We start from the raw sequence: 18,039 nt of genomic DNA on the forward strand, positions 1-18,039 counted from the left end.
GATCCGATATCTCTACCTAACCAATAAGCCAAAAGCCCCAGATGGAACGCCTTAGGCCAGGCCATTAAAACAACTTAAGATCATAACAAATTGACTCATGTGCATAAGCTAATTATGAAAGGCCAAAAGCATCTCAGTTAATATAGAGACAAAAGAATTTTGAGCATCTTAGAGAGATTGGTAGATACAAAAGGGAGATTACAATATCTATGACAATATACGAAACAAAAATGGCTCATATATTGGGAGAAACAAAAATAAATTACAGAATGATTACAACACATTTGAAGGCAGCAATTCATAATGTGAAATTAACAAAGACCCAAAAACAGCTAAACCCTTCATCGACAAAATGACGCAAAATCCTTGTACAGGCAAGACATGTATCACATTCACAAATCAGTATTCCTGGATTACAAGTTTACAACTCATGACTAACAGCGGTATACATTGCTGTGGCTACTTCAGAACTGCTTTCTTTTTTAAGTTGCTGGGTATAATAGATACAGAGTCTACACAGAGTCCTCCTTTAGAATGTGTGCAATCAATTTGTTTCATGGAAAATCTTATTTCTGTCTCTGTGTCTGAGTTAGTGACGATAAAATCACCTACCTGGTACTCTATCCAGCACCCACGTCTATAGTTGCCGACAGCATCATTTTCGGGTTCATCCAAACATAACTCCCACGATGCTTGCTGACCATCTGAAGTAGAGAGATCGAACCGAACGGGTTTTATATCCCAACCATGAACATGTTCAAAATTACAGACACGGCGACCTAGTCTTTTCGAGAATTTTCCAAGATGAAGCCTGAATGACAGCGTGTACACACCGGCAGGGAAGCGAAACTTCACCGACCCGTCTACTTCAAACCACCATATTTGATGCAAATAAGCTACCACAGGGAACCTGCAAAGAAAGAAGAACATAGGTGTAGCTAAGGTCATGTTTATATGCATTAGATATGCCATGAAGAAACAAAAGAGAACTAATATTTAATCTCGTTGATAACAATGGATGGTCAACAATTTCAGTGGAACAACCTCTATAAAAGCCACAGCCGGTAGAAAGTTCAGCAAAAAAGAAATCAGAAGCTCTCCTATCATACTGTAGGCTGTAGGTTTCATAGGAAACCATGATGGAATGTAATATGTACTTCGACAAAAGTTCCACAAGCAGAAAGACAGCTGAGTTCAAACCAGTTGAACATAAATCAGAAAATAAAAAATGTGAATTTTTATTTTTATCTTTTTTATTACGAAGATAACAAAGATTAATAACAAGGAAAAAGATTACAAATGCACATTGGAGGGCAGAGAATGAACAGAATACAGGGAACCTCTAGAAGCACCAAGTTCGGACAAACGATCGCCAAATAGTTAGCACTTCTGGGGATAAGGGCAAAAGATAATTCCCTATACTTACACATTTCTCTGGCATCACAATAAATTCGGCTAACCTCCATGGACACTGTTACCCATGGCGTGCGGCATGACAATAGAAAAGTCACCTTCCACTTCACAATTTCCTTCCATCTAGCTGAGGAAGATAATGATGCCCCAGTGGAGAGCATGAACCTCAGCCTCCATCAAATATGTAGAGCCAATCAGGCCAGAGAAAAAGTAGACGACAGTACCCCTGAATTCACAGAAAACACCTTCATAATCCACGATGTCGGAACTGCCAAGAGAGTAACCATCAAAATTGAGTCTCAGAACGATAGCAGGTGGGGGCTTCCATCTGGCGACCACCTTCATTTTAGGAGTTGTCCCTGTCCACGCAATATCCCCAAATGGCACTGTGTTGCAGGGCCCAACTAGCCATTTTGATCCTGATTTTCCACGCCACCCAATCTGGGTGAGAGCACATATCCTCAAAAGTCCGTAAATTCCTCTTCCTCAAAATTTCTCACATATACTTCATGCCCTTATTTAAGATCCAGGTGGTTGTGGAAAAAATGTAACTTTAAGGGGCCGTTTGGATAAGTGGATTTTAGAATCCAGGTTTTAGTTTGAAAGCGATGTAGAATTCTGGATTTTAAAATCCGTTATCCTGGATTTTAAGTAAGAAATCCAAGTTTTAGAAATCTCTCCCCAATACTAAGATTTCTAAAACCTGGAAACACGGGACGATCTCCTACTCTCTCTCTCAACGGAAAGAAGGGCGAGAAATCAGAAAACGGCGGACGGTCCCCTTCTTCTCTTGTCTCCCATCCAAGAATTTGAGGAAATCCAAGATTCTAATTTCTGCGTATACAAACGGGCCCCTAAAGGGATTTCCTTTGGGAAGGCAGAGATGAAGGGAATAAAGTGAAGCACTTAGTTAGATGGGAGATGGGAGACGGGAGGAGGTGTGTGACACATTGTTACCTAAGAGGGGCATCATTATCTTCTATCATGGAGTGCATGAACCTCAGCCTCAAAAGTCAGCAAATTCCTACCATCATGGACTGTCACTGTTACCTAAGAGGGAAGGTGATGAACTACAACTTCACATTGTGGTTGAGGAGGAAGTGGAGCAACATGTGCAACAATTAGAACACTCTAAGATCGTTAACACACATACAATAAGAGGTAAACAAGGGACTGATCGTGACCAAAAGTTGGACCAACGACATTAGCCCAAGAAGAGAAAAGAAGTGGTTGCTCGTGAGGAGGATCTTTATGATGATGGGGCCCACTACAAGGCTACTGTTCATGAGGAGGCTATTTGATGCCACTGGGGCCCACTCTTAAGTGTCACAGCTTTAGTTTATTGCTTTATTTATTTTTTATTTTTTATTTTTGTCATTAAGTTTTATGTTACATTCTCAGTGTGGACTAACTGTTACGTTTTATGTTTTATTTTTAGTCGGGACCATCAGTCCTGAAAGTTGTGGGTTTTGGTTTTTATTTTTTTTTATGTGTGAAGTTATAACTATATTAGAACACTGGAAAGCTCTAAGAGAGGTTATGGTTATATACGTAATTGTGACTGGGTTTTTTAAATGGTATAATTGGGACTGGGTTTTAGAGGCATTTTTCAAGACTTTTGGAATAAGAGAAGGAAAAAAAAGTTTCACACATGTTTTGTGGGCTGTTTCTGATTGTTTGTGGGGTCTTCTTAGAAAAAAAAAATTACATACGAATTGCAGTAGTATTTTGTAGGATTTTCATCAGATATGACTATGGTTGTAAATTTGTAATCAACCAAACTTGTGATTTATTTTTGCAACAGTTCATCTCCTCGATCTGTTAACGACAAAAGGTGAATGGTGTAATTTTTTTCTGTTGAGAATTATTTCCTAATTAAATCAAGACTGGGTTATCTTGTTAAATTCTGAAACCAAAAGCTACCCATCACCTTTTGGACCTTATTCTTGGTAAAGTTTCATCATAATTCATATCGGAGTTAAGATGACTCCTCCAAAGTCCTCCAGTCCTAACTCTAGTAAAGAGATTCAAGAAAACAAGAATCTAGAGGAGGTTAGGAAATTAATTCAAAGGGGGATTTAATCTGACAACACGGGTAGAAGCATGACCGGGAGATGAGAGAGCAATTTGCTCTTACTCAACTCATATGTAATCGAGAGATGAATCAAACTCAAGGTGTGTTAGAATATGTCAAGACCAATTTGGGAGGAATTAAAAAGAGACAAACCCTAAATATCAAGCCCCACGCAAGAATTATCTCCCTCAACAACAATTTCAGCCCATGAATAGAGTTCCACACAAAAATAATCGATTGGAGTAAGGAATTAAGATTTAAATTCTCAAATTATGAGGAGCCAGCAATTAAGATTGGAATTAAGAGTATCTTGATTGGGTAACCACGGTGAAGGAAGTTCTTGATTTCAAAGAAGCGCCAATGGATGAGAGGGTGTCGTGTGGTGGCATAGTGTCAATCAATAAAATTTCAAAGGGCTCAATTGATCCAACCGACAATCACTACTTGGGTGAGATGAAACGATTAATGGGAGAGGAGTTCCTACTCTTCAATTATCAGGATAACTTAAATGAAGCACTCCATAAGGTACGAAAATGGTTGCTCAATATATGAAGTCCTATAAATTGTTTGTTAGAAATCAGTTGGGAGTCACCCAAGAGCAATTAATTGCGAGGCACTTGAGCAGGTTGAAGCCATCTACTCATGATGCTTTACACATCCATACTTTTGGGACCATTTCTGGGGCCCAATAAAAAGCTCAAGCTGTTGAGGAAAATCAAAAGAAGACATTGTTTTGATTGATATTCCCGGACAGCAGTAGGCCATCCTTCTCATCGACCTCTAATGTGGGTTAACATGGTCTTAATGAAGGTAAGTTTTAATCCGCTAACCTTACACTATTGCTTCCATGGCTCCACAAATGACTCCATCCGAAACAACCCAAATAAAGCCAACCTGAAGTTTTTTCGGCGTGGAAAAATGGGACACATTTCATCTGAAGTCCTCAAGCACAAGAACAGCTCCTATTACAAGAAGAAATGAGACAACAAGATTATGAGGAAGGATTTGATAAAGGAAATGGAGGGGTTCCAAAAGAGGAGGGTGATATTCTTTATGAAGACTCTAATAGCCCTTGCTTGGTTAGTAAAAGACTATACTCCTAAGCATGAGGAAGGACACCGATTGAGACATAATACATTCACTACCTTGTGTTATATTGCAGGATATAGAGCCAAGCTAATCATCGACTCATGAAGTTGCGAGAATGTGATATCCCATGAAGCGGTAAAAAAGCCCAAGTTGAAGACGGAAGCACGCCCTCAACCTTACGAACTAGCATTGCATTGATGTGACAGACATGATGTTGACAAAGGTCCTGTTGCAGCCAGTTGTTCTTGGAAACAGCAACCCAACCTCAATAAGCATGTTTGAATTTGAATACCCAACAGCACTGCTAGTGGGCCGCGCTGATGCCATCCAAGCGTCTGAAGAGGATGCACCGCTTGGAAAACCACCAGAAAAGGCTGGTTGGCCCCACCATCATCGAACAACCATGTGGGGCCGCCTCAATCTGAAGAGGATGGGTCCCACAGCTTGGGAAACTGCAAAAGTTGGCTGGTTGGCCCCACCATCATTGAACAATCATCTTGACGTCAAAGTTGCAGGGCTGCCTCCATAGAAACTGCGAAAGGAGCATGAACCCCTGCAACCAGATAATCGTCGTCTCTTGCCGCCAAACCACAGATCGGAAAAGCACCCAACAAAAATTGTTTGTAATCCCCACCGACGTTGCCCAAATGATCAAACAACGATTAAGAACCGTGATGCCGCATCCTGTCCATCTGAGCAGGAGACGAAAGGATCCGTCCACCACCCTCTTCAGTCGTGGCCCAAAAAGCCAACTCCTTACATCAAAGCCTTCTTCAATAGTGTGAATTTTAAATACCTTCCACCACAAAGATCGGCATGGAATACTCCAATGGATTGGCCCATATGTACAAATGCATAATCTACCCACCTCGCAGCCCTAGCCAGAGCCATAAGAACAATTGAAGAACACAATCTTCTCCAAACAGCTTCCAAACTCCAAAAAGGCATCCACCAACCAAGCGTGAGGAAATACTCCTCTGATTTGTCACCAAAACTCTCCAGAAGACCTGCCACATTTATCATTCCACGAAGCAAGTTCTGAGAAAGGGATCCAGGTTTATCCTTTCATATCCGAACGATGTCCAACCTATTAATCTCCCATGGCAGTTCGATGGTAACTTCTCTCTTACTGACCCGGCGCACTTGAGCCTTTACCCTCATCACACTGGTTCTCTCGAGCAACACCTCTAGCATCTTGGAGGAAGTTTGTACAATCTATCTTCAACGACGCCACAAATGCTATTTTAAAAGTGGCTAAATGATCGGAGGTAAACACCTCCTCCATCAGACCCAAGGTCGGCTCGATTTGTTATCGATGATGATGAACCCAGGGGACAGCAAAGTACGGCCTGGAAACCACTTGATGATTGGCTGACAGAATCCAACTTATCCCCGTCTAATATTGCTTGTCCTTCACTGGTCCGCCTTCCAATCTACGCAACTAAGAAGGAATGTTTATATCCCAGTTGTTCCAAATCTTGTTGCATATTCTACAAGCCACCTATCTCCTGAAGTTTAGAAAATTGCATTTGCAACCCAACTGGTCACAAAGCAATCATTATTGTCTCTCTTCTACTGCTTTGGCATACCTCTGGCCTTCTTTGTTTCTTTGCACACCCCACCAGTCAACTTTGTTATCCTCAGCATGTCCATTTTCAACTGTGGCCCCGCCTCTCTCCACAACCAACGAGCTGCGTAACAATGGGCCTCTAGGTCTAGAAGCCATTAATCCATGTACTAATCGACATTTGCTCTTGCAAATCTACCAAGCTCCTAACCAGACTTCGTCTATTAGAATAAATGAGAGAAGGACTGCTTGTTCAACTAGATCTATTCATGGATGAACTCTTTTTCTCAAAGGGTTTTGTTTCCCCGTCGATTCTCAATGGTCTCTCCATTGTTTTCGAATCACCTCCCCTTTGTTTCCAACTTTCCCTATCATCTCTTCCTAATTTCTTGTTCTTTTCAGCATGGCCTCAATATCGTTTTATATGCAGCACGGATCCATGTCACAAATGTTTCTGATTCATATTTCAGAAAAATTGCAAACGTTTTCATACAGTATTTTGAAAAAGTTGGGAACATTTCCACATGTTTCCGAAATGTTTCCCAAAAACAATTTCCCCCAAATTGTTTTCACTAAAATACATCCCCCTCCAGGCGTTTCCAATAACTAAGGGGTAGACTGAACAAGGCAGACTTGGCCCGCCTGACATAGTTTAAGATTACTTGTCTTAGGTAAGTGTTGACCCATTATGTCTAAAGGAAAACAAACCATTATACATATACATAATCTACAAAACTCAGCTAGGAAGCCCACTGTGACAATAAATCTAGTCAAAATTATGTTCCTAACAAGAACAAAGTTGGTCCGACTTCAGAAATTCAACTCAAGTTGACTAGGACCCGAGATCAGCTCGAACATAAACTCATTTTAGCTCAACACTTTCACTTAACAGCTAGACCAGATTCAAGATCAATACACCCAAGTTCGAGGTAAACAAGTTGATTTGCACGTGTAACATTTAGATATTGAATAATCTACACAATTGATCTACCAAGAAACTGGGAAAATAATCCAAATGAACTTATGTTTATAACAAGGCCAAGTAAAAACTGAGTTGGCAACCAACTCAACAAGAACCAAGGTTTTTGAATTTTCCTTTTCCTATTTTCAAAATTCAATAAGAACCAAATGCAGTTTTGAGAAGGAAATTAGACCGATAGCTCAAAATGCAGTCCAAAGATTGTCAAGATTGACATAAGTAATGAGGTGTCAGCACACATAAAAAAAATTGCAACTGCAACTCAGAAGACTTGGTTACCCGTGCAATATGACCTCAAGAATCCAATAATAGGGGCTCCAAACTCAGAGACAATGATTTGCAATGCATGAGCAATTTGGTCAGGCATGAGTAATTTGACCAGAGATTATCATCATAACTAGGAAAAAACAATAAAGCACAAGCATAAAAAACACTCCGCATTTCAAGAAAATTATTAAGCAATGCAATCAAAATCTACAGTTAAACAATCTAACAACCAAAATAAGCTAGCACAAACATCTCCAATAGAAAACAACGGCATATGAATATGTTACATCGATGATAAGCAATGCCCCCAAAACACAGAATTCTGTCATGGAGTCTCTAAGATAAATGAGTATACATCCACCAAGTACAAAAGATATTCAGTGTCGCTCTTGTGTTGCTCGCTAAGAATGCCAAAATACAATTCTTTGGCAAAACTGAGAAACTGAGAAATATACCTAGATTCTTCTGTAGGAATCCAATTCCAGTATCTCCTATCTTCAATCCCTGTTATCAACATAGCTTTTGCCGAAATACACATGCAAATCCCACCTGTAACTCTGTCCAGCCAAACCTCCTGAACAAGCAATGCATCAACCTAACTGCCATATAGAAAAAAGCAAAAGCTAATTCTAACTCAACAACTTCTAAAACCAAAACCTAATCCTAACTCAACAACCACCAAGAAACAAATTCACATAAGCTGGACATCTCGCAAGTTAGGGATTTAAAACTACACAATGTTGTACTTCTATTTCAGTTTTCCTCCAATAAAATCAATTGATTCGCCAAAAAATAACAAAAAGTAAAAAAGGCATATTGCTTGAAAATTCAAGAGGTAGAGCCAAACAACAGCATATGGCAAGCGCAAAAGAAAACAGAACGAAGTAAGGCTGTGTTTGGATTGCAAGAAAAAACATTCTTGGAATTTTTTTTCTTTACAAGATATAGAGGGAAATGATATGATTATGGTCAATTTGGTGGGATATTATCATAAATTGAAAGTCTCTCAAAATAAAATAAAATAAATTATAAAGTGTTTGTTCTAAATTTCTAATTAGCTTTTTTAGTGTACAAAAAGTAGTAAATTTAAGAAATATTTTTCCTTTCCAAACTTTTCCAAAAAAATTCTTACTTCAGTACCAATGTCGAAGAAAAACATAGGGTTCTACAGAGATAGATCCTTGGTCGCCTAATTAGTAAGCTAGGGTTATAAATAAAATAACATGAAATTAAGATTCTTGTTCTGATGCAAATCTAAAACAGTCATTGATCTACGGAAGAATAACCTAATTTTGATGATCCAATGCAAAAATTACCTTGGTGCCATCCTCAAAGGGAACTGGACGAGAGAGGAGGGCAAAGATGTCTTTTTTAGAGAGGTTTTGGTAACGATGGGGTGGGAATTTATCGAGCAAATCTTGGTAATTTGGGGGGAGCTTCGAAACCCAAACGGAGTCAGAAGAGGAGGCACCACGGAAGGACCTATTGAGTCGAGCCAAGTTGCATATTTCAGGAGGGGTCAGGTGTAAGAAGACACAAGCCACGCAGTTTTCTGGTATGTCTCCAAGCCCTGGTCCAATCGAACAAATGTTGTTCCCTCCATTATCTGTAAGGTTCGAGAGCGAAACCCCCATCTTACTCCTCTTTCTACCTCTCTCTCTATGTAACTCCCTCCTTTTCTTATTCCCCCATTCATTCGCAATAACACTTTTTTTTCTATACCTCTCTGCGTGAGGGATGAAACGAATCCACTTTCTTTCTGGTAACCGCAGACTGAAGAAAAAAGCAATCTCTCTCTCTCTTGTCTGAAACATTCCGGTTATTTAAAAATGTAGTAATTTATCATGGGCGGTGATGAATTCGCCCCTTTCTAGGATGAATTCACCCAGTATTTTTTAAAATGGCCTGTACAGTCCACACCATAGGATGATCGACACCGCTCATTTGATGGGGCCACAACGTAAATATGTTGTGGTCCAGAAATCATTTCCATAGGATGATTCTAACACTCCGATCTAAAGAGGGATTCAGATAATGGAAACTTATATAGATAGGATGGTTTGGATCATCCTATGGAAATGATTTTTGGGGAGGAACCTATTTACGTTGTGGGCCATCAAATGGACGGTTCTGTTCATCTTACGGTGTGAGAATAAAATTAGATTAAGATCAAATCTCCTCGGATTTGACTTGAATGGGCTATATTGAGTAGTTGGGTTAGATTAAGCTAGTGAATTAGATTAGGTTTATCTCTTTCCCTTCGTATCACGGTCTCTTTCTATATTTATCCATATGGTTGTTTTATATAAACACACATTAGGGCTCTTTATAAAGCATCTAAGAAATCCAAGTTTAGTGAAAATCTCCTAAATTTATCATGGTATCTAAGCCAACGGTGTAGACCTTGATAACAACGCTATATAGTCCATTTTTTAAAATACGGGATGATTTCATCCTAGAAGGGGGTGAATTTATCATGGCAAGTAAGATATATTATCTCGTACGTACGAGGAAAGGATTATGTTGGTGTAAATCAAGACAACTTGTCAAATACTCTCTTGTAGTAAATGGCTGTTAGGCTCTTTCGTAACAGCCATCTTTTTTTTGAAAAGGATTTCGTAACAGCCATCTTAGAAGTCTTTTTAGTCTTTTACGAACCATGAATCAAGTGACTAGGTTTTGGTTCAAAATGCTTCTCTGAATACTTTAAGCAAAGAATTTTCATAGAATATTTAGGGGAGTGATGTCTTCCCCCTAACAGTTTTCATTAACTTTTATGCTTTTGGAGTTAACGGTTGCTTCTCCACCCCTTCATAAAGGTTAACGAAAACTGTTAAAGGGAGGGGAAATAGCCATCAGGGGGGGCGCCCAATATTTATTATCTAATTAGAGGGTGAGATGGTCGGTTTGTCCAGCGCTCCATGGTCGGTTTGTCCACCCCTCGACCTGAAACTTAAGAAATTGATTGTATAGAAACCAAAAAAAAAACCAAAGTACATAAACCAACAAGTAGGACTGTAGGAGAGGGGTTGGCTTTATATATAGTAAAGACAATTCCTCTAAGTATATGAACTAAAATAAGATAAGATTGCAAATTTGTAATTATCTAATTTAAGTGTGTATATTTTTAGGCTATTATAATCAAAATGATCCACTCAGAATCAATCCTAATGCTCAACTTTTGAGTCCTGCTCAGGGACAGATGATTCAGATCATTGATCTATTAGATTATCATAACTGCAGCTCACAATCCTAGTCCCACGCCGAATGGACATTTCGTGTCTAAGATTAAGAAATAAAAAATCAATGATTAAGTTTTCTCAGCAGAACCCTAAACAAGGCTTGATCTATTGAGAAACTAGGATCAGGCAGGGTCAACAGCAGCAACAGGTCAAACTTGTAAACTTAACCTCTGTAGAAAATAAAACCCTAAACATCTGATCAAGGTGGGACCAACGGTAATGTGCCAGACTTGTGCTTGCTGGTAAAATCAACCGACAGGATCATATCCATGGGGAACGTGTGGGACCCAAAATAAGACTACACCATCGTCATTTTATCATTTCCTTTTTGTATTATTGACAACCTGAGAATTCCCCATCCCATTATTTCAAAGAGGAAAATGATTGTGCGCTCGAGCGCATATAAGTTTATATGCACTTGAGGGCCCAAACACATGGGTCCCACATTTTTTATGGTGATCCAAACCATTCATTTGCAAGGCCTTACATAGATAGGCTGTATAAAAAATCAGCTCCATAGGATATTCCTAACCCTGGCCCACTTTTGGATGGGTTAGGATGATCCTATGGAGCTGCTTTTTTGTACACACCCTATCTATGTAAGAGCCTTTCAAATGAATGCTCTGGGTCATCCTAACAATGTGGTCCCACATGAGTTTTGTGCTCTCGAGCGCATATATTGTGCTCTCGAGCGCATATAAGCTATAATTGCTCGAGCACGCATCATTTTCCTATATTTCAAATGTATACAAACGTATTTTATTCCACAAATTGCATCCAAAGTCCAATTAGATTGTACTGAGAAACTAGTCACTAATAATTTTGCAATAAAACGGAGGGCAACTTCTTAATAAAGTACCCCACACAAACTAATAAATTTCCTACAACTTTGAAAAAAAAGCCCCTTTTATTAAGTAGCCCTATTGTTGGATAATGACATCCCAAATCCCAATCACTCCAACGGTGGTTCCGTTGCTTGATTGTCGCCCTCTTAGATGTCTTATCAGGTCAAGGTACACCCATTATCTATGGTTTGCTTTCTTTGAAGGAGACCATTTTAACCAGCTTTACTACAACATCAACATCATCAATAACAACATGGTATTATGCATGCAACTAAGGACTTATTATTCTATTAGTGACCGGATTTTGATTTAATCATAATGAAGCCAACAACAGAATATATAAATAAATGTGGTGATTATATGGCAATTATTTTAAGCTTGTTCGTTGAGAACAACTACGAACTTGTTTTTTTGACTGCCAATGAAAAACAACTACAAACTATAGGTTATGTTATGCATTTTATAGCATGAGCAGTGAAATTCCCACCTCCCTATTTTCCTCTTTGCTCAACGGGACTTTGATTTGCTAGGTTCTTAATATAATCAAGCATTTCTGACTTCAAGGGTGCACTAATGGTTGAGGGGTTGCATGGACAATTCCTAAATATCGATAGAATGTTGATCAATATTCAGGACGAGAACAAGGACTTCGAGCCCCCTCTCAAAGGGTAATCATTAGGGTCCTTAGGGGCGGGGGCTGGGGATCATTTCCCTAAACATCACTAAAATTTTCGAGGACCCCAGAACTTTATGGATTGAAGGAGACTCCCCGTGGTGGTCAGCAGATGCATCAATAGGTTGACGGATTATAGTTTTAGTCTTGTAGATGAGACTACCAGACGAGAGCATGCTACTGGCTTATATATCTAGAAGATTGGAGACCCTCATACACATGTAAGGGATGGAAATGAAGTGACTGATTCTCCAATGAAATATGAGAGCCCACCCGTGTGTCAGTGTGTGCCCAACCTTGATCCTTTGGCTCACGTTTGTTAGTTATCGAGACACCAAAGAAGCTAAGACTAATTACTGTCTATTTTGACTTCTTAGATCAGCAAATCTCTTTTTGGCTGAACTTCAATTTCCTAATCAGTGCCATTTTTGTTTGATTGCAGGACTTTTAGGCATGAAAAACATATTCCATAGAATATTCGTAGGCTCAGTTGTGAGAGAGTGGAGGACAGGGTGGGATAGAGACCCAAAAAATTGAAAAATAGGTTAGGAGACCCTAAAATAATAGAGACACAACATAGGCTGTTTTACATCCGTCGTGTCTACTTGTGAGACATTATGTGAAGGGCAGAGAACGATGATTTAGAAATCAGCCCTTATACTTTTTTGTAAAGAAGGCTAAGATTGAAAAACACATTTTTTTATTGAGATTGATGCCAACCCTTGATAAAAAAAAAGAAGGAAAGATGATTTCGAAATCAGCCTTTTATGTTTTTGTGAAGGGCTGAGATTAAAAAAACACTGTCGTATTTTTTAGAATGATCGCAGAATTTCACAAATAAGTGAAACGTTGGTGATTTGTGGGTGAGGCAATTAGCGGATGAAACAGTCTCAACAAGCTACTAAAAAGCTTTTCATGCTCCCCTCACTCCCAGCCTCCCGAGTAGACCTGGCAAACGGGTGGGCCGGGCCAGGTTTCACCCGACCCGTATGGGTCCGGGTTTCACCCCACCAGTACGAGTCTAGGTCAAACGGGCCGGGTAAAAAATACACGGAAAATTTACGGTTCACTAATTGGTTGACCGAATCCCAACTGTGCAGGCCTGGTGGACCAGCGGGTCACCCGTTTTTTTTTTTTTTATAATGATTTTTTTTTTTTTCCTCTTTCTAAAGATTTTTTTCTACTTGGCGAAGAAAAATTACGGGAAAGACTTAAAATTAAAAAAACTACTTAAAAAAGGTACCTCTACGGAAAAACTATGAGAACAAATCATAAAAATCTATAAACTACGGAAAAAGGTTATTTCACTTCACAGGCACCCGTGGTAACACCCAGACCGGCCCAGTTTTTACGAGCCGGGTGGACCCACAGGTCATTTTCAAACGGGTCACAAAAATGAGTGACCAGGACCCGAAAAATACAAGAGGGCCCGAATCACTTCTTGCGAGGTCTACTTCCGAGCCTTCTTCCTCTCCACCATTCTCTTGCAACTGGCCCCACAAATATTCCATGGAATATGTTTTCATGCTTACACAATATGCCATAGATGCAACACTCATATACAAAAGAATGATAAAATTAAGAGAATTTCTATTAATCATGGATTAATTACAAAGAGTCGAGTCGGTCAGTACTTATACTAAGCACTTACATGATGAGAATTTATATCACGAAGGGCTGTATAAACACGTAAAGGTCGTACGGCACAAGTACCACACTTGATATTTGATCAAACAGCAGCTCCCCAAAAACATGAGCTACTGTTTTCCTTTAGGCTCTGTTCAGTTGCGTTCTCGGGAAAACGAATCCCGGGAAAACACCCCATTTTTTCCCGACAAACCTGAAGTAACGATGTTCACTTGCTATCCTGAGAAAATCCCCCAACCTAGGTGGAAAGTGCCAAAAATTACGTGGATATGACGTGGCTAGAAATCGTTTCTCACATCTGTGGAAACCAAATCCCAGTAATTTAGTGCGATTTCGCTTCCAGGGTGGTGAGAAAAAGAAAACAACTCTTCTCATTTTCGTGGGAGAAAAACCCAGCCTTGTTCGTGGGCTAAAAAACCCACCGTCTTCTTCCTCGGGACGACGAACGGCTCTCCCCTTCAGCCATCTCAGGTAGGCCACCTCCATCTTCTTCTTCCTCTCTTCTTTTTCCATTTTTTGGATTGTGCCATGTGCTCTGTAACAAGGGGATTCGTTTTTTTCCTTTTTTGCTCTCTATTTGATATTTCAAGGGTTTCAGTTGGGTTTGGGTTCAGATTTCTAGGGTTAGGGTTTTCCTTTCAGATTTGTAAGGTTAGGGTTGGAGCTACGTATCTTTTCTCACATCTGTGGGAAACCAAATCCCACATTTAGTGCGATTTCGCTTCCGACGGTGGTGAGAAAAAAAAGAACATCTCTTCTCATTTTCGTGGGAGAAAAAAGCCAGCCTTGTTCGTGGGCTAAAAAACCCACCGTCTTCTTCCTCAGGACGACGAACGGCTCTCCCCTTCAGTCATCTCAGGTAGGCCACCTCCATCGTCTTCTTCCTCTCTTCTTTTTCCATTTTTTTGGATTGTGCCATGTGCTCTGTAACAAGGGGATTCGTTTTTTTTCCTTTTTTGCTTTTTATTTGAAATTTCTAGGGTTTCAGTTGGGTTTGGGTTCAGATTTGTAGGGTTAGGGTTTCATTTTAGATTTCTAGGGTTAGGGTTTTCCTTTCAGATTTGTAAGGTTAGGGTTTGAGCTTACTTTTATAGGAGTAGGGTTTGATTTATGTTTCGTAGGGCTCTCTCCTTCAGCCTTGAATTTGAAGTTGAAGGGTTTGTAAGGTTAAGGTCTGATTTCTGCACTTTTTTTGCTTTTGTAAAGTTAGATTTTCACTAGTGAAAATTGTGAGCAGATGGGCCAATTGGTAGGTATAATTTGAGCAGATGGGCCAATTGCTTGTTGAAAAATGCCAAAGTTCTGTATTAGAAGCTTTGGCCTGAGAATAGTTTATTTGTGGCTGATCCATGTAAAGAACCAGCACTAGCAGAATATTGTAGTGATGTGCCATTTGCGTGTGTTGGTTTCATGTTTTTGATGAGGTGTTGCTGACCATCCATCTAAGCTTAACCTTCACATTGGAATTTAACCTCTTTAGGAAAAGAAAATTGCCTTTGTTCATTTCCTACTGATTATCACCGGTCATCTTGTTTTCCTTTTGGTTATGATGTTTGATAGTTTAAAATTATATATTGTTTAATAGCAATTTGTTCATTACTTTCATATGTGTTGTGTTGTTTCAAAAGTCCCTTCTCATACATCTTTCTTCTTTTTTTGGTAGACTCTTCTCTCCGGCACCAAACGGCTTTTCTGTTTTCTCTCCCTCTTTCAGTCTTACTACTACTGTTCGGATCTTGAGATATATTTTCTCCTATAAGCCCCATTCCATGTCGTGTTTGGGGCTTCTTATTATCTATGCTTGGGATTGCTTTCTATGTGGTGCCTATGTTTGAATGGGTGGTTGTGGGTCTTTTGGTGGTTGGGAGCTTCGATGTTTTGTCTGAAAGGGGATTGTGGGTGTTGTAGGGCTACCATCATGCCGCGAGAAACAGTAAATAGGAGGATGATGATTGTTCGAGCAGCAGCGGTAGTTATGGCTACGGCGTCTGCATTGTTATTTAGGATTAGACGAAACCTTCAGCGCAGGACAAGAGCCCCTTACGAATCAGGGTATCTAACCCACAGGGAATATGTTACACGTATCACACATGCAGAGAATCACTGTGTCGCTGTGCTTCTATGGATGTTCGCTGCTTCCGCACTTTTGTGGCCATCTTAAGAAACACGGCCCTACTCGAAGACACAATCCACTGTTGTGTCGAGGAACAAGTGGCCATTTTCTTACAAATACTTGGTCACAGCGATAGGAACCGCCGTGTTAGGGCAGTAATTAGACGGTCAGGGGCGACGGTTTCGAAGTATTTTAACAAGGTTTTGGATGCCGTGTTAAATATCCGCCACTTGTTCATCTTACCTCCTTCAACGGAGACACCACATCAAATCGCTGGAAATCAGAACTGGATGCCCTACTTTAAGGTAGCAAGCATTACCTCTGTATTTCTTAGTAATTGATTAGGGCCTTAGGTTCATATGCTGACGTATCTTGATGTTTAATGTGTACATTGTAGGATTGCATTGGTGCAATCGACGGGACTCACATACATGCAAGAGTAAGTGCAGAGTTGAATGGCAGATTTTGGTGTTGTAAGGGATACCCATCTCAGAATTTGCTCGCTGCATGTGACTTCGACATGAAGTTCACTTACGTGTTAGCTGGGTGGGAGGGGTCGGCATTAAACTCACGGGTCTTGGCATCCGCTTTATCACTCGCGAAACCCATTCCGTGTCCACCCGGTACTTAAGACTTTATTTTTTACACTTGACCTTACCTTTAGTTTATGGTCTGAGTTATGAAACTTAGACATAATCCTTTTTGTGAGTGCAGGAAAATACTACCTTGCCGATGCTGGGTACCCTTGCCTGGCTCATTTTATAACTCCATTCCGCGGCCCTAGTTACCACTTGAACGAGATTAGGGGGCGCAGGTCTCGATCTCCTGAGGAGTTATATAATCAGAGGCATTCAGGGGTTAGGAATGTAATCGAGCGAACTTTTGGGGTGCTGAATCAGAAGGAATGTGTATAAGCATAGCTATGATAACAACTTCAGAATCAGAAGGAAAACTTGTAATTCAGACAGTTATTCTGTGATCAAATTTCTAATTTGAATTAATTGAAGCCATGCCCATGCTTTTAAAAAAGGTTTTATAGATTTACTCAATTATGAATGCAAGTGTGCTCTGTTATAATTTTCCTTTTATTCTGCCTCAACAAATGGGCTTCTCTTAAATGGATGGAAAGTGCCATTCATAATGCTATTTTGTGTTGTAAAATAAATTTGCACATAAGCTGAACGCATTCTATGTCTTGATGGAGGCACCATAGGTGTGGTTTGAATAGTTTGATAGAGCTGTTGAACTGATTGTTTTCAAGAACTTAAGCTGAGCACTGTATGTATTTTAAATAAAAGTAGTTGAAACAACAGAGATAGGCAACATATAAAGATGGCATGAATCAACAAATTGACCATATGCTTCTATGTTTTCATTGCATTACGTATTACTCTGTTGCCCGCTTCATTCAGTTATATGTATTATTCTTGTTATATTACAACTTATTAAGGCCTTCCATTTTTTGGGCCTCCTAGTTTGTGAGCATATCATGATTCACAGGCATCAAGGCATCAATAACTACTACACAAAACATAATAGCACTGGTCATTAAAGCCTTGAGCCTCATCAGTTGGAACTCTACCAATAAGAATTTTTTTTTCTTTCTGAATGGTACTACCAATAAGATTCTTAGATATTTGAAAACCATCATGAAGAGAAAGTCCCTAAGGCTAACACACTGATGAGATGGTTATCCCCCCACCCACACGTAACTCGATTAAACTGAATGCCGACAGGGCTCTCTTGGCAGCCCCGGTCCTATAGCTGGAGTCTTTCGTGACAGTGACAGTCACAGCCTCTCGACATTATCTAGGCCGATTGATCATGCATATTTGTCAGGGGCGGAGGGTTGAGCCATGCATCTCCAGTTACATATTTGCATTAACCCGTCTGCCAATTTCTATGTTTTCCATTTTTTGTGGTGGCCAAATGATGAGGATTTAGAATACCTCGCAGATGCCTTTCACGGCTCGTGTAGAGATGCTTACTATATTATCATCATCTTATACAAACTAGAATTGCAATCGTTGATTCATCATGTATTGAGACAGAAACAATTAGGCCTTGAATATTCGGACTTAGACTTTCAGTTGTAGTTTAAGACCATAAACAATATGTTCAAGTTGCAAT

The 18,039-nt window shown here is 39.8% G+C and overlaps 2 protein-coding genes across 2 annotated transcripts; one reads left to right on the top strand and one right to left on the bottom strand.

Moving 5' to 3' along the window:
* Positions 1–218: 218 nt before the first annotated feature.
* Positions 219–9,195, bottom strand: LOC143881800 (F-box protein PP2-A15-like). Its single transcript, XM_077385088.1, has 3 exons — positions 8,706–9,195; positions 7,845–7,963; positions 219–910 (listed from the first exon to the last, which is right to left on the bottom strand). The coding sequence occupies exons 1-3, from the start codon at positions 9,021–9,023 to the stop codon at positions 460–462; spliced, it is 888 nt and encodes a 295-aa protein (XP_077241203.1). The 5' UTR covers positions 9,024–9,195; the 3' UTR covers positions 219–459.
* A 6,722-nt stretch (positions 9,196–15,917) lies between these two features.
* Positions 15,918–16,823, top strand: LOC143880559 (protein ANTAGONIST OF LIKE HETEROCHROMATIN PROTEIN 1-like). The gene is made up of 3 exons (XM_077383557.1): positions 15,918–16,214; positions 16,307–16,532; positions 16,624–16,823. Exons 1-3 carry the CDS (start codon positions 15,918–15,920, stop codon positions 16,821–16,823), a joined length of 723 nt encoding a protein of 240 aa, XP_077239672.1.
* The last annotated feature ends 1,216 nt before the right edge of the window (positions 16,824–18,039 follow it).

This window comes from Tasmannia lanceolata, unplaced genomic scaffold (assembly GCF_043159265.1).
Source record: "Tasmannia lanceolata isolate RefF3 unplaced genomic scaffold, GAP_Taslan_0.1 ptg000007l, whole genome shotgun sequence".
In the NCBI taxonomy this organism is placed as follows: Eukaryota; Viridiplantae; Streptophyta; class Magnoliopsida; order Canellales; family Winteraceae; genus Tasmannia; species Tasmannia lanceolata.

Coding starts and splice junctions, on each gene's coding strand:
- LOC143881800 (XM_077385088.1), bottom strand. CDS start 9,023: ATGGGGGTTTCGCTCTCGAACCTTACAGATAATGGAGGGAACAACATT. Junction 7,964..8,705: donor CCTTTGAGGATGGCACCAAG/GTAATTTTTGCA, acceptor TTGCTTGTTCAG/GAGGTTTGGCTGGACAGAGT. Junction 911..7,844: donor ATTCCTACAGAAGAATCTAG/GTATATTTCTCA, acceptor CTTTCTTTGCAG/GTTCCCTGTGGTAGCTTATT.
- LOC143880559 (XM_077383557.1), top strand. CDS start 15,918: ATGGATGTTCGCTGCTTCCGCACTTTTGTGGCCATCTTAAGAAACACG. Junction 16,215..16,306: donor ACTGGATGCCCTACTTTAAG/GTAGCAAGCATT, acceptor TGTACATTGTAG/GATTGCATTGGTGCAATCGA. Junction 16,533..16,623: donor ACCCATTCCGTGTCCACCCG/GTACTTAAGACT, acceptor TTGTGAGTGCAG/GAAAATACTACCTTGCCGAT.